Source organism: Triturus cristatus, chromosome 8 (genome assembly GCF_964204655.1).
Source record: "Triturus cristatus chromosome 8, aTriCri1.1, whole genome shotgun sequence".
Lineage (NCBI taxonomy): Eukaryota > Metazoa > Chordata > Amphibia > Caudata > Salamandridae > Triturus > Triturus cristatus.
In genome coordinates, this window is record NC_140591.1 from 161,944,639 (window position 1) to 161,960,840 (window position 16,202).

The 16,202-nt window shown below is 50.0% G+C and overlaps 1 protein-coding gene across 1 annotated transcript in view; it reads right to left on the minus strand.

Annotated features, from left to right (window-relative positions):
- Positions 1-15,486, minus strand: part of BACE2 (beta-secretase 2) — a 278,687-nt gene extending 263,201 nt beyond the window's left edge. Inside the window, exon 1 of the mRNA XM_085621229.1 lies at positions 14,887-15,486. Within this exon, the coding sequence (XP_085477355.1) occupies positions 14,887-15,162 (276 nt within the window). The 5' untranslated portion in view covers positions 15,163-15,486. The remainder of the gene's footprint in view (positions 1-14,886) is intronic.
- Between the last annotated feature and the right edge of the window lie 716 nt (positions 15,487-16,202).

Here is a 16,202-nt window from a genome sequence, read left to right on the forward strand (position 1 = left end):
GCTCCATAAATAGAAGCAGCTCTGGCCTGGGTTTTGAAAATTTCTACCACTGGCGCAGCTGGTTTAGAAGCCAAACCTTTGGACAATCTAGCCATACCTCCTGTGATTTGGGTCAGCTTGAGGGTGGAATGGACAACCTGACCTCCCCATCCCAGAGCTTTGTTGGGTACGAGCATGGAGATGGCATTTTCAATCTCTTTGGTCTTGATAGTTGGGATGAACTCAGCACGACAAGGTGTGTTGGGGGGGGGGGGGGGGAGGATCAGTCAATGAGGGTAAATTACAATTCGTTGTGGAATATAAACCCCCAAAGTGCCCTTCCCATACTGCGGGAGCTATATTGGAGCCAGTGATGGTATTAGGATCCTTCTTGCCATTGCTAACAATGGCCCAAAAGGTCCTAAAATCCTTGTTCTGCAATGCTACTCTTAGCTCCTCCCACATATCATCTTCCCAAGACTTCCTAGACTTATAAATCAATTGTTTGTACTGGACTCGAAGTAGTTTAGTCCTGGATTTGTCCTTGGCTTTGATTTCCTACACTCGGGGGTATACCAAGACTGTTTATTGGGCATATGGACCTTAAAGGTCACTGACCGAGAGAAAACGTCTAGGAGTTGCGTGGATAGCGGAGTATGAATATTAACAGGACTAGATAGGCTCTCAATGGAAGAGGAATTTAATACAACTCCGGCCATTTCATTGAGACAGGGCAGTGCCCATCTGTATATTTCTGCCAGTTTCTCAGGGCACACAAGGATACTTGGCCATCTAACTCTACGTCTGTTATTGTGCAGAATTAGGGGTTGAAGAAATGGAAGCACCGCAGTGCCATTAGTTATAAAACCCCAGCTGGCTGATTTTAATTTCATGGTGAGAGCGTTATGGTCGCTATCATCGCGGGCAACCACCCTGAAATCTAGCACCTTGTCCCAGGATTTTATATCGATCAGGATATAATCCAAAATCGACAAATGCCCAGTTCTATTAAAGGTGGTCTGTCCAGGCTGATCAGATTTAAATCTGCCATTACAAGCCCTCAGGGATAGGGAGAGGGTAAGAGAAAAAATTTGTAACACTAGTGGGGTCCAGGCTTTGACCATAGAGATCATAGGCTCAGGGATGTTCCAATGTGTATCTTCCGCCACAGGGTCATTTTGAGCTGACAAACTGAGTGGCTCATATTGACAATTAAAATCGCCACCTACTATGACAGAATATTCGGGATCTAAAGGTCAGAATGAAATCATTCAAAGCTGTAATGACCTTGGATTCTCTTCCGCCTGGGGAGGGTCTTGAGTAGACATTCAAGAGAGCTAGATGTTTATTCCCAGGCAGATCTAATAGAACACATAAGATATCATCACAGCCCGTTTGGTGTTGCCTGGCTATAGCACCCAGGTGAATTGCAACCCAGGTGCTAAGACCTCCAGAAGGTCTCCCCCTACCACTAGATAAAGCAAGGATGTCAAAAGATGCAAACCCCTCCCGTTGGTAGTTTTCCGTAGCCCAGGTCTCTTGTAATAGACCGATATCGAAGGTGTCCATAAAGTTGCCCCACTCTTCGCAGATCTGCTTGTTCTTTAGACCCGCTATGTTCCAAGAAATAAAGTTGACATCAATCTTGGGCTCTTGTTTGGTAGAAAGGTCACTAAGAAGGGTATTTCCCTGGTCCAGATTAACCCGGCCATGTTCATGTACCAACCCCCCCCGGTAGTGGCAGTATGGGAAGGTCTACCAAAGGTGTAATGGAACATTCCGTAGAACTAACTACCTTAGGGTTGGATGTGAGCACGGGAGGAAAAGACTCAGGCCAGAGATGATTGACCCCCCTAGCTACCTTGATGTTGTTTGACCCTTTCTGGGCCCCAGTCAAGATGGTAGAAACACCGGGGTCCAGACGTCAGTCCACCAGATCTAGAACACTATAGTTGTTGAAGTGGTGAAAGGTTTCAAGAGCAGGTGGACAAAATGGAGTGTCAGCTTGGGTTTCATTGCAACGATGGGAAGAGAAACCCATCTGGTCCCCACCTGAAACAGCCGCCCAGCCCCTCCCTGTAGCTTCACAGCCTAATAAAGGTGGACCCGGGTAGAAATAGGTGAGTGGAAGGGCTTTAATGGATGTTTCAGAGCCGGAAAAGCGTGACTGCGTATTACAAATATAACTGACTGTACTGGGGTTTCTAAAGTTAATTACAACGCAGTCTCCCTGCACATCTTTAATTCTGTGACCCACCCAATCTAGCCGTCTTCCGAAAAGAATTTCGCTCCTACACCTATTGGGAAGGGGTTTGTGACGATTCAGCCAATGGATGCACTTATTTTTAAGCTTACTAAAATCCTCCTTTATACCCTTGTCTAGAGTAGGAACCCCCGAGAGTACCACCACATAAGGGACTGATTCAGGGGGGAGGTCCAAACAAGTTAGCTTATGTGTCACTTGAGTGACAGTGTTTGGACAACTAGGAGTGTTTTGTGGAGCATTGTTCATGCTCAAATCAGCAGGTGAATTTGTGGTGGCAAAATTGCCCCTACTCGGAGCATTCTCAGTTTCAGTTGGTAAGGCTGGGCCATCAGATGCTATTTGGGCAGTAGTTCCTGGCCTATCACACTGCAGGGTAGAATGAGCTACAGCTTCTAACCTCGGGTTAGGTGGTTTGAGTGCAGAGACGATTAGTCCAACTGGGTTTTTAGCAGAAAGAAAAGAGTTGGTGTTAGTGCCCTCCCGCATATTAGACTCAATAACCCCCAAGGCATCAGCAAACCGATGTTCAAAAGCGGATAATTTTTTTTCTATTAAATCAAGACTATTACACATTGGTAGGCATGTTGCAGTAAATAGCTGCTCCAGATTAGTCCAAAATTCTCCTCCGAGTCCCATACCCAGATCACACTCAGTACTTTGTGTCACCAGATTGACAGGTTCGGTATTGACTGCGTGATCTAGAGCTCCAGATTTAAGCCGCTTGGAATATTTCGAACTTTTGTTAGCCAGAACTGTGCCACTCCGCTTTCGTCTAGCGGTCTGCTTTGTCAAAGTAGCATTAGTTGCTTCCGAACGGATCGGTAGGCCAGATCTGGTTATCCCCACGGAGGTTACAGGGGGGGTAAGAACTTGATCAGTGGTCTCTTCACACTCGACAGAGCTGTTGATATTTGGAATCAAGGCAGAAGATGTAAATGGGCTGTCATGGGGATTTACAGTTTGCGCTTGGCTAACAGTGCAATGGTTAGTTGGTGACTGCACTGTAGCAATATTCCCCAATGAGGATCGTTTGGTAAACACTTGGTCCAAAGAGAGCCTTTTTTCAGTTAACTCGATTTCCCGCTGCAAAACAGAGGCGGCCCTGATGATGAAGTTGTCCAAAGTACCAACCACTCCTGACCCAGTAAGGGACATCCTCCCCTTTCCCGCACCTCCAGTTGCCATGGCCAAGACCCCAGCGATGATGCCAAACAAAATAAGCAGTATATCTAGGGGACCGACACACCAATGTTTCATAGAACAATGCAGGCAACCAATGACAGCAGGTAACAAATGTATGTCCACGTACCCCTAAGGCCAAGAAAAGAGCCCCGTCCCATCCTCTACCGTGCTCTGACGAGCCCGCCCTTTGCCCGGGCTTCGCCCCGGGCTGCTCCCCACACGCGTCCGCTAGCGCGATTGAGGGCCTAGGTTCATATAGTGGGAGTAGGAGGGGCCAGGCAGAGTGACCAGGTGCGCTGGGCTGATTTCGTGTCTACGCACCCTGGACCTCGCAGTCCCAGCAGAATAGCGCTACAGAAAGTCTCCCCGTAGCTTCTTATTGCAGAATAAGTGAAGCGGATTAAAAGAACACCAAAGTCCGCGCCTGCGAGCGGCACCCGCGAAGCGGGGGGCGCGAGGCGTTTTGTAGCAAGGCAGTGGGAGGAGGGGCCGGGAAGAGTGACCAGGTGCGCTGGGCTGATTTCGTGTCTATGCACCCTGGACCTCGCAGTCCCAGCAGATAAAACAGGCTCCAAGTAGAATAGCGCTACAGAAAGTCTCCCCGTAGCTTCTTATTGCAGAATAAGTGAAGCGGATTAAAAGAACACCAAAGTCCGCGCCTGCGAACGGCACCCGCGAAGCGGGGGGCGCGAGGCGTTTTGTAGCAAGGCAGTGGGAGGAGGGGCCGGGAAGAGTGACCAGGTGCGCTGGGCTGATTTCGTGTCTACGCACCCTGGACCTCGCAGTCCCAGCAGATAAAACAGGCTCCAAGTAGAATAGCACTACAGAAAGTCTCCCTGTAGCTTCTTATTGCAGAATAAGTGAAGCGGATTAAAAGAACACCAAAGTCCGCGCCTGCGAGCGGCACCCCATATGCATATCAAGTAAATATAGGTGGAGTGTAAACTAGGATGAAGCCCGTGTGGGTAAAACATGGTAGAGTAAAGACATCAGGAAATAAATAAATATGTAAGTAGTAAAAAAATGAAGATGCCAATGGTCTTACAAATGGGCTTGCGAGCAATAAAGAGGCTTGGATTGGAAGTAATCGAAGTACAAACGTTAAAGTGAAAGTAATCATTTTGCGGGCGCTTTGATGATCGCAGTGGCCGCGCGGCTCACTGAGAACATCAAAGCGCCCGCGAAATGTACAAGGCAGGCTGCCAAATGGTGCGCGCGCCCGGCGCACATGCACTGTAGTTGGGGGCCAGAAAAGCACTCGTTTGCACTTCCAAATCCCCGTTTTCTATAGCTCTCGCCGGAGCAGCGCTAAAGCGCTGGCTCAGGCGAGACCTAAAAAGGTCGACAGAGTTGGTGGGGGAACGCACAGGATGAAAGGCTGCAAAACCGCATCAGTGCCTCGTGGGTCTTAAGCGCTATGTAAATACCTTTACAGAATATATTTTGTCAACTTCTGTGTTTATGTCCCTGTTGTCGATACATGTCGGTGGTACGTCCTGAGGGGAGACGTTCTACTAATGAAGTGTAAAATTATCTTTGCAGAAATCAGTTGTAAAAACTCCGGAGTTCATTTCTGATCGCTTCCGGGTCGCGTGCAACGCAGAGCGCCACGAGAAAGTGTTAGTCCCACATAAACTTAATCACGCGTAAACTTTTAAATGGTTTTGGAAATGTTAACATTAAAACTATCTTAGGTCGGGTTTTTGTAAACAAGGTTGATAAACCAGTCTCAAGAAAAGCTTAGACTTTTGTAAGCCGTTTCCAAACATATTTTCACATTTTCAGTGAAGCTCATTGGGGTATGGGGTCGTCACCTGTGACTCAGTTGGGGTCCCTGTAAAAGAGCCCCGGAGAGCCAAGTGTGCAGTGTGTTGACCGGGTCCTCTGGGAAGCACGAGACGAGGCGCCTGGGCTTCAGGGCGCACACCAGAGTCTAAATAGGCCGAGGGATACTGACTGCAAGGTCTAATTAGCCTAAAGGTATAGAGGGCGACCGCTCGCTGTGCAAATATTACCACAAAAACAACAAGCTAAAGTACAAAAATAAAAAAATACGTAACAAAAAAATAAATACAAAAACATATATACGCACTTGGGATAAAAATATAACTTTCAACATATAGCAACTGTATAACAAAATAAATGAATTAAAAAAAAACACAACACTTGAATGGCGATTTCCTAGGGCATACAACAACTATGGTTCGGAATTATTTGACTGGGCCTGTGGAAACAAAGGACTGTACCATTGCAGAAGCAGTGAAGGACACCATGTGAATTACATACTTTCGACCCTCAGGGACAAAGGGAATTCCGTTCATATGATTGATAATGTTCATTTATTAATTATCCAGTGGCAGGGTTTGTGCTTCATAAACACAAAATTCCCCCAGTACAAGAACTCCAATGTGCCTAAAAGAAGCGCTTGTTGCAGCTCCCTCAGCCCACGGCAAAGCTCCATGTCCATTCACCCAGGGGTATTACACCAGCCCCTTGGGTGCCTTGTTACCAGCCTATAATCCCAGGGAGTCAAGCTCTCGGGTGCCTTGTTACCAGCCTATACTCCCAGGGTGCCTCACTAATGACGTAGAGACCGCGCTCTCAGAACCCTTGTTACCAGCCTATACTCCGAGGGTGCCTCACTAATGACCTAGAGACCGCGCGCTCAGAACCCTTGTTACCAGCCTATAATCCCAGGGTGCCAAGCTCTCGGGTGCCTTGTTACCAGCCTATACTCCCAGGGTGCCTCACTAATGACGTAGAGACCGCGCTCTCAGAACCCTTGTTACCAGCCTATACTCCGAGGGTGGCTCACTAATGACGTAGAGACCGCGCTCTCAGAACCCTTGTTACCAGCCTATAATCTCAGGGTGCCTCACTAATGACCTAGAGACAGCGCTCTCAGAACCCTTGTTACCAGCCTATACTCCGAGGGTGCCTCACTAATGACCTAGAGACCGCGCTCTCAGAACCCTTGTTACCAGTCTATACTCCCAGGCTGCCTCACTAATGACCTAGAGACCGTGCTCTCAGAACCCTTGTTACCAGCCTATGCTCCCAGGGCGCTTCACTAATAACCTAGCGACCGTGCTCTCGGGTGCCTGGTTACCATCCTACACTCCCAGGGTGCCTCACTAATGCCTAGAGACCGTGCTCTCGGGTCCCTTGTTGCCAGCCTACACACCCAGGGCGCGAACAAACTGGAAATACATCACATGGTCAACAAAGAAACCTCAGATCGGTTCACCCTGCCAACTTCTCACTGCACCTCACAAACAGGTTTCTGTCAGACTGTTTGCACAAACCCCCCCCAGTCAGCTTTGGAGGGAAGATAAAACCCCATCAGGGCTAGAAAACCATTACAATTATAGAATGCATGAGAATATAGTATTTTACAATTTCTACAGCAAAGTCTGGTGTTGAGAGTGCTCTATACTGGAGCTTCTTTCCACCTAAACTTGAGAACTACCCAGAGTTCTCTGCTTCTCTTTTTGCATAATTTATGCGTCACTATGCCTGAAAGGGAATTGCTCTCACTTATACTGGGTGCCCCCTTGTGTCTGGGCAAAGCTATTCCTCTCTGAAGAGCTCTACTGAGAGCGAAACACGTGTCAGGGGTTGCTTTTATTCATTTCAGGTTGACTTGGATGGTGTTTCACCAATCCAAAGCTGCGATACCGTGCCTGGAGTGATAAAAGGCTTTGGCCACTGAGCACCGGCAGTTTTTTTAAAGGGGGCCTCAAAATGGGTCTCTATCGGGCTCTGTTTTGTGCCCTGGCACAGGCGGTCTGTTTTTTCCACACTGCAGTGACAGTAGGCACATCGTTGTGTGCTGCTCACACTGCTCACTAGTGGGGAAGTTACGGCGTGACTTCATGCCAGGTGAGCGTTGTGTGGGAAGGGAAATCCTTTAAAGAGAGTCATTTTCTCTCTGGATTTCCCTTCTCTTTGAAACTCAGGAGCAGCAACATTGTTGTGGTGTCACCAGGGCTTTAAGTCGAAGCTTATTCAATATTATATACAAGCCATAGTTGCTGTTTATTTATGTTATGCAGCTAACAACCATTAACAAAGCCAATAGTCCTGACTTCTTGTAGAGATGATGTTATTTGTATCATATCTAGATGCAAATGACAAACAAAATACAAGTCAGGCGGCACACTAATATGTTCAGCACAGATTTTTAGATTAAGTGTTTTAAGCCACGCCCTTAATTACACTGACCATGCCCCTTTCAGAGACCCTCCAGTTTTTTTTATCCCACTTAAAGCCCTGGCTAATCCTATGCTTAAAGACTTTGCTGTAGAAATGGTAAAAGACTTTGCCCCTTTCTATCTCGGCGTGGACGGCACTGTGCTAATCCTAGGCTTAAAGACTTTGATAGAAAGGCAGACATTTGAGGTGAGCAGATTTAGAGCGTCGCTGGTGTTGAGTGCTCTATACAGGAGCTGCTTTCCACCTAAACTTGAGAACCACTCAGAGTTCTTTGTGTTGTGTATATATATATATATATAGATATATATATATATATATATATATATATACATATACATATACATATATACACACACATACATACACACACACATACATACACACACACACACACACAACAAGATGTCCTAAGCATGACCATTCTGCCCACCCCTCCGGAAGTTTGACCATCCCGTGGTTATTCCATTTTTGTACATTAAAATGTTGATGAATCCAGATGAAGTCGAGTTGTAGTTTTTAAAGGTCACTTTATTTCTTCTACGCCAAAGCCCACCATGAATGCAGCCCACGCTCTTCTAGAGATAAAGCGGTATTATTCCTCAAATAGTTTATTTTCTTCACTAATGTCTCAGAGGATCTGTGACCAGTCTGCAAGAATTGCTTCTTCTGAACCCATGCACTACTGGGTAAAAAGGTACCCGAGGCTGGATAAAGAGGCGGCGGGGGCACGTGGCCAGTTGTGGGTACAATGGGGCTGTGAAGGCACGCGCGTCAGAGAGCCTAGCGGGCAGTGTGTTGAGGCGTCCACAGGGACCCACGAGACAAGGCTATTGGGCTTCAGTGTGATGCGAGGGAGGAGTCCCAGGACGAGGAGGTGAAGGCACGAGGCACAGACTGGTGGATCCTACAGGGGAGCGGCATTTGTGCGAGGTCATAAGGAGCCGGGGGCCAAAGCACTATGGATACAGCCGAGGAGCATGGGGGAGGGGGGGGAGGGGCGCAACAGCACTGGGGATCCAGCCAGGAAGCAAGGGGCCACAGCATTAAGGATCCAGCCAGTGAGACAGGGGGGCAGGGCTGTGCCCCCCAAGAATCCTGCAAGGGGGGCTGGGTACCTCATTAAGGATCCAGCCGGGGGGCACAGCACCAAGGATCCAGACAGGGAGCAGGCGGGAGGGGCACAGCACTAAGGGTCCAGCCAGTTAGCAGGGGGGGGGGCACAGCACTGGGGATCCAGCCTGGGAACAGGGGGGGCCAGCACTGGGGATCCAGCCGGGGAACAGGGGGGGCCAGCACTGGGGATCCAGCCAGGGGGGCCCAGCCCTGGGGATCCAGCCAGGGACCAGGGGGAGCCATCCCTGGGGAGCCAGCCCTGGGGATCCAGCCAGGGACCAGGGGGGAGCCAGCACTGGGGATCCAGCCAGGGAGCAAGGGGGGGGCCGGCACTGGGGATCCAGCCAGGGCAGGGGGGGGGCAGAACTGGGGATCCAGCAAGGGAGCAAGGGGGGCCCAGCACTGGGGATCCAGCAAGGGGGGGCCAGCACTGGGGATCCAGCAAGGGGGGGCCAGCACTGGGGATCCAGCCAGGGAGCAAGGGAGGGCCAGCACTGGGGATCCAGCAAGGGGGGCACAGCACTGGGGATTCAGCCAGGGAGTAAAGGGGGGGCACAGCACTAGGGTTCCAGCCAGGGAGCAAGGGGGCCAGCACTGGGAATCCAGCAAGGGGGGGGCACAGCACTGGGGATCCAGCCAGGGAGCAGGGGGGGCAGCACTGTGGATCCAGCCAGGGAGCAGGGGGGGCAGCACTGTGGATCCAGCCAGGGAACAGGGGGGGGCAGCACTGTGGATCCAGCCAGGGAGCAAGGGGGGACACAGTACTGGGGATCCAGCCAGGGAGCAAGGGGGGACACAGTACTGGGGATCCAGCCAGGGAGCAAGAAGGGGGGGGCACAGCACTGGGGATCCAGCCAGGGAGCAAGGGGTGGTAGCATTGGGGATCCAGCAAGGGGGGGGCAGCACTGGTGGTCCAGCCAGGGAGCGGGAGGGGCACAGCACTGGTGGTCCAGCCAAGGAGCAGGGGGGGCACAGCACCGGTGGTCCAGCCAAGGAGCAGGGGGGGGGGGGGGGAGAAACACCACTGGTGGTCCAGCCAAGGAGCAGGGGGGGGGGGCACAGCACTGGTGGTCCAGCCAAGGAGCAGGGGGGGGGGGCACAGCACTGGTGGTCCAGCCAAGGAGCAGGGGGGGGCACGGCACTGGTGGTCCAGCCGAGGAGCAGGGGGGGGGGGCCACAGCACTGGTGGTCCAGCCAAGGAGCAGGGGGGGGGGCACAGCACTGGTGGTCCAGCCAAGGAGCAGGGGGGGGGCACGGCACTGGTGGTCCAGCCGAGGAGCAGGAGACCACAGAACTAATGATCCAGCCAGAGAGCAGGGGGGGGCACACAGCAGTGGGGATCCAGCCAGAGAGCGTGGAGAAACCAGCATGGTGATTCAGGCAGGGAGGCACAGCAATGGTGATCCAGACCGAGATCATGAGGGACCTGTCCAGGGGATCCAGCCAGAGAGTAGTGGGAACCCAGCATTGGTGATCCATCTGGTGAACAGGAAGGACCAGGACCAAGGATCCAGCCAAAGAGCCTGGAGAACCCAGCACTGAGGATCCAGCCAGAGAGCAGGGAGGCACAGCACTGGGGATCCAGCCAGGAATCATTAGGAACCAGCACTGGGAATTCACTCAGAGCAGGGAGAACCCTGTACTGGGAATCCATCCGGGGAGCATGAAGGACCAGAACTGGGGATCCAGCCAGAGAGCAGGGCGAACCCAGCACTAGGAATCCACCCAGGGAGCATGAGGGACCAGAACTGGGGATCCACCCAGACAGCAAGGAGGCACAGCACTGGGGATCCAGCCAGTGAACATGAGGGAACAGCACTGGGGATCCAGCCAGTGATCAGGGGGAACCCAGCTCTGGAGCGCCACCCAGACTACAGGGGGGACCCAGCACTAGGGATCCACCCAGAGAGCAGGGAGGCATGGCACTGGGGATCACATTGAAGAGAAGGGGCGTAGGAGGCCAAAGGCATTCCATGGGAACCAAGAGACACAGCACAGGGGACCCCCACAGTGGTGCCAGGGACACAAGACAGGCATCTTACAGGAGATTACGAGGCACAGTGGATCCCAGTGAGGCATAGGGGGCACTGTACCAGCGATTTCACTGGGGGACTTGGGGCCACAGTCCAGGCATCTCATCGCAGAGCAGGGGTGCTGCATCGGAGCATCTTCTAGGTAAAGAGGAGGTGTGGTGGATCCCACTCAATCAATCAGGTGGTACTAATATATCACAGCTTATCACCCGGGAGAATATCCAGGCACTGTGCTGAAGGTATCGGTCGAAGAGCCAGGTCTTGAGGTCCTTCCTGAAGGGTGTCAACGAGGGTGCTGTACGGAGGTGAAGGAGGAAGGTCTTCAAGGACTTGGGGGCGAGGTGGGAGAAGGAGCGTCCTCCGGTGAGGCAGTGGCAGATTCGTGGTATCTGAGTAAGGGCGAGGTGAGCCGAGGCTTCTGGGAGATGGGTGGTGGTTCATGTAGGTGGGTCCTTGATCGTGGAGGGCTGTAGGCGTGGGTCAGGAGCTGAGATGAGGAGCAGGGGCCACAAAAGGAATCTCACGAGGGAGCAGTAGAATTAGTGGATCCCACCTCGAGGCAGGAGACACAGACAGCAGGTGATCCGGCTGGGTAAACGCTGGGAAGGATCTGCTGGGCTAGGAGGCAGAATTCAATGATGACCATTTCTGAAGCTGCACAGGAGGAGGCTGGTCTAATCCTTTAAATCCCTCCAGAGGACACCCTATTTGCCTGGACGTTTTAAGGAGTCCATATGTTGCTGGCTAGGAGGGGGCGCTAGAGCAGCAACTCTGTATCTGCCTGCTGAAGATCAACACCAGCTGGTACTGGGCAAATGGGGACCTATGGCCACTCCATTCACCATGGCTACTGCTGATGGGTAAGGTTTGTATTCAGCAGCTGCACCACTCGTAGGATCAGGGTGAAGTGGCAGAATTTGATGATGAATGTAGTAAAAATAACATTGCTAGCACAGGCCGAAACATTTTACCAACTATGTTTGAAAAGGAGCATCCTGTCTTTTCGCTCCAATATATGCATTTAACGTGAGCTGAAAGGCCCAGGTATTGTAGCAAAGGCAAAGAGTAGGAAAAGCATTATTTTACGGTGATCATAAACAGGTGGCATAGTTCTGTGGCTTCACTGACTGCAGAGAACCATGTGTACAACCTGAGGGTCACAGAATATACGTGCAGTCGGAAAACTCAGCGGGCACATGCACCACTGGAGAAAAACCTCACCCCCGCTCAAATACGACTTGGGTTTGGTCTCCAAGATCACCGAGCGGTAGAGGCTGGAGCATTCATCAGGTTGTGAAACAAGCTATGCATTTCCAGAGAAGGAAGCTTGGAGGCCTTTTTATGGCAGGAAATTTCAGTCGGTCAGCTTGGGAGATCGTACCTGCGTTAGTTACAAGACTCTTTAAAACTTCTGGACGCAGAGGAAATCGGGAGCTCCAATCCACCGCAGCAGGCACTCAAAGTCTACATCAAAACAAAACGTCCGCTTTTGGTCTTTTCATTCGGACAGAGCCCAATTGGAACAACGTAACCATTCCTGGTCAATCCTATCTGGGTTTAAGCCAGGGACCGTGGCCCCTCATATGTCATGCACCTACTCAGTGATGTGGAAAGAAAGATTTTTGGCCCTCAGAATGGGTGAATGGCCGTTCTTGTATTACTTGCCAGGCTGGTGCCACACAAATACCAACATAACGTGTAGGGGGTGAGGGAGCAGTAAGGAAACAATCGAGCATGTGGTATGCCTCTGCCCTGCACTTCTTAATGATCGAAAGATTTTGCTAAAGGGTGAATGGAACAAACTCCGCATTCGCACCTGTCGACAAGCTATCGTCGCATCCGTGAACCCAGACAACCCATGACTTAATATCCGGTTCACCAAGTTGGTCACAAGAGCAGTAAAAAGACTTACAATCTGCGAGAGCCTGCAAGCTAATAACTGTTAATCCATAACGGGGAGACCCAAGCCCGATGTTGCTTTACTTTCTTTATTGCACTATCTGACAGAGGTCGAATTTGGCATTTTGCACATTGTTTACTTATTGTCTTCTCTCATATGCAACCCTGAAACATTTAACTATTACATGTAGGGGTTCACTTATTTACAAATAGAATTATACTGTTTAGCTATCAGCTTTTTAATAATGACTAACGTCTTGCTTTGAGGCCATAGCCGATGTCAAAACTAGAATGGATCATCACGGCTCTCGATTGTCTTTTAATCGTTTTTTTTTTAAAGGGTCAATCGTCTAGATGAAGTTTACATTTTAATAGCATGAATAAATACATATTATTAGGTTTTTAAATAATTATTTATTGTTTAACTTTACACCCTTTTATTACCTACCACTTGACAGTGCTTTAAATGGGCCGGTACTCACCGGTACTGAGTACCAGCACTTCTTATTTTTATCACCCCGAGTAGCTGCACTTCTCTACGGCCGTGGAGAGTACCGGTACTCATGAAGGGTAGGTGCATTGGCCTTTAGTGTTGGTAGCCTGTCTCTTTGTTCAGCCAAATCACTTTCATAGCCCTGAGCGGAGCGTGGCCTCATTTGCATGATAGCCCAGTGTTCGCCCTCACGCTGTGTTTGTTGGAAGGAACGGAGGCAGCCCAGTGACAGCACAATGAGAAAAGCCATGGGAGGTTAAACGGGCTTCAGTCCCACCCGATTCTTTTGTGTGAGCGTCTGCTTATGTGTGTCTGCTTGCATGTGCGTGTTTTTGTGAAATAAATATTACAAAATTAGGAAAGGTTAAAATACTGTTTGACTTATTTTGTATAAGAAATTAACCTGATTAGTTTATAGAAACACTTCTCGCGTGTGCTGCAACTATTATATAAGCCAATAAACTTTGCATGTCTTGCCTTTAGCCCCGCCCCCAGCCCCGCCCACTCACCACATGTAAATGATTATCTGTACTAAACCCCCCCCCCCCCCCCCCCCATTTAAAGCACTGTTTGTGACGGTATTAATGTATTAAATGGCCGCATTTAGGCGGATTTTAAAAATAAAAAAAGCGCACGAGGAAACAATGTAAGCAGAGACACAGGGGTTTAGTTAATGCTTGTTTACTACTCTATGTGTAAATAATTTAGCAATTGTCCAATACATGTTCTTTTTTATTGATGCACGTCAATTGTTGTAATGATTTTTATTAATCAAACAAAGTATTTACACTGGAGAAAAGTCCGTTCCCTGAAAGCCAGAGACTGATCTCAATGAGGAACCTTGGTGGGGTAAGGCGTCTACTGAAATAATTTATATACAACGTCTATTGGTCACAGCAGGGTTCAGCCATAGAGAGGTAGATAAGCGGGTGAATGAACCGAGTGTAAAGATCTGTGTGCAGCGTGTATGTAACACATTCCAGTCGTAGTAACACAGCTGCCTCCTGGACTAAGCTGAACATACTGTGACCAGTGAATAAATGTGTAACTATCTCGCATTCTGCTGATGTGCTTAAATGCATATCTACGCTTTAGGAAGCGAATGAAACTTGTTTAACTAAGTATGGAGTTGGGACAAGTATTTTACACGCACTTACTTAGAAACTAAAGCATAGTTACGAAATATTTACTCTCGTGAGCAAAGCTGCTGGCCAAGCTCACATCACCCTTACATCTCCCGCGAGGTGACAGTTCCTTCGCTGTTTTTCCCCATACGCTTCTACTACAGGAAAGGGGTGAAACACGACTGGCTACAATTTAAGGGGGTGGTTAATACAGATGGCGACCACTGAGGAGTAAGTGTTTGCTCAGAGTTAAATAATCACGTCGTATTTGACACCTGTAACCAGCACTCGTCTTTTACCAAAATCACTTTGTACATTGGGGGAAATTCGACCCATTGCTTAGGAGCACAACTACAAATCCCAGAATGCAACGTGGGGATAGCTGAAAACTCACGACTGGCTAATGGTGGCACACTTACTACAGACAAATATAGCAGCTATATGTAATTATTGGCGAGACCTTGAATTAATGCAGCCGTAAACCACAAGATAATAAGTGACCAAAGGGTAAATGGGACATTTTATATAGAATTTTCCAATTTTGCCCCTTATTACACGCCCAATAAAAGCCAGCCTCCTCACCTTCTGGGGTGGGGTACCGATGTTTAGCTCCAGGTAGTAGCCCCTTCCAGAGTCACCCTGTAGGTTGTCCACCATGGCCAGAAAGTTGATGCTGCCGCCGGGCTCCGACGCCAGGGACAAGCCTGCATTTGGCTCGTTCTCGCGGGAAGCGTTCAGGAGAGGTCCCCACTGCGCCCTGGCCGGAGGCGAGGAGACTCTCAGAGGGAAGGAGATGTAAGCCCGGCAGACCCCGAGCCAGAGAAACCAGTAGCAGCAGCCGGTCCACGGGACCCCCATACTGCCTGGCCGGGGTGGGGAGTCCAGACGAAGCTCCCCCGCGCCCGACTAATCCCGCAGAGACCTGGTTCCAGTCCGGCGCGCGGCCCGAGCACAGCCCATGGTGTCCCCTCCCTGCCTCGGAAAGTTTAGTTTCTCTTCCGAACAAACTTCCTTGATCACACAGCCTCAGGCGGAGGCTCGGGGCCGGCCCGGCAACTCATTAACTCACGGGACGGCCAGGCTACCAGTCAGACGGATGTGACGAGGGACCTTAAAACAGGCAAAGTTTGGTCAAAAGTCTTAAAGGCGCATTGGCCCGACCGCCCCTCCCCTCGAAAAGAAGGCAGACCTGGGGCTGGCCTAAGCTAGGAGGGGCAAACAGCTGCTCCCCCACTGCAGACCAACCCAACGGAGACCATGCGCTGCCCACGGGAGTGGTTTAAAAAAAATATGTGTATCGTGTATAATATGTCCTTTGTGCCTAAATTCCTGCATGGGATTATATATCTGGGTGTCTGATAGAGCGTCACCGTTTAATCAAAGCACGCCTCTCCTTGGATTTGTATTCATTATTTTTAATATTATTAACTTGTTTTTATAGCGCTTCGCGCCTGCTGTTTATGATCGCCGTTAAATAATTGTTGCAGGCATCCACAATTTAACGTTGCTTAATTTACCGATCTCCGAAGGATGGAAGTGGGGTGCAACCTAACGAGGGTGACCTGCAGATTACATCTTGGACCAGCCAAGCGTTTTTATAAATCCCTAAATTGTCCGACTCCCTTTTAGTGCATATTTGGAGAATGCATTTGTTCCTTTTAAAATTAATTTCCTCAAAATGCCCTTGCAGTCAGCGAATTGTGTGAAGCCCTCACACCTGTGGTGTCGGGCCTCAGGCCCACATGATGGTAATTGAAGACACAGGCACCAGGTCATTTAGTGTAATAACTGCCCACGAGCACGTGCACCTGTCCTGGGCCTTTTTATTGCCAGGGCAATGTCACACGTGACACCTGTGATGGATGGGTGGAAGTGCAAGTGTGCCCAGCCCTCAAGGG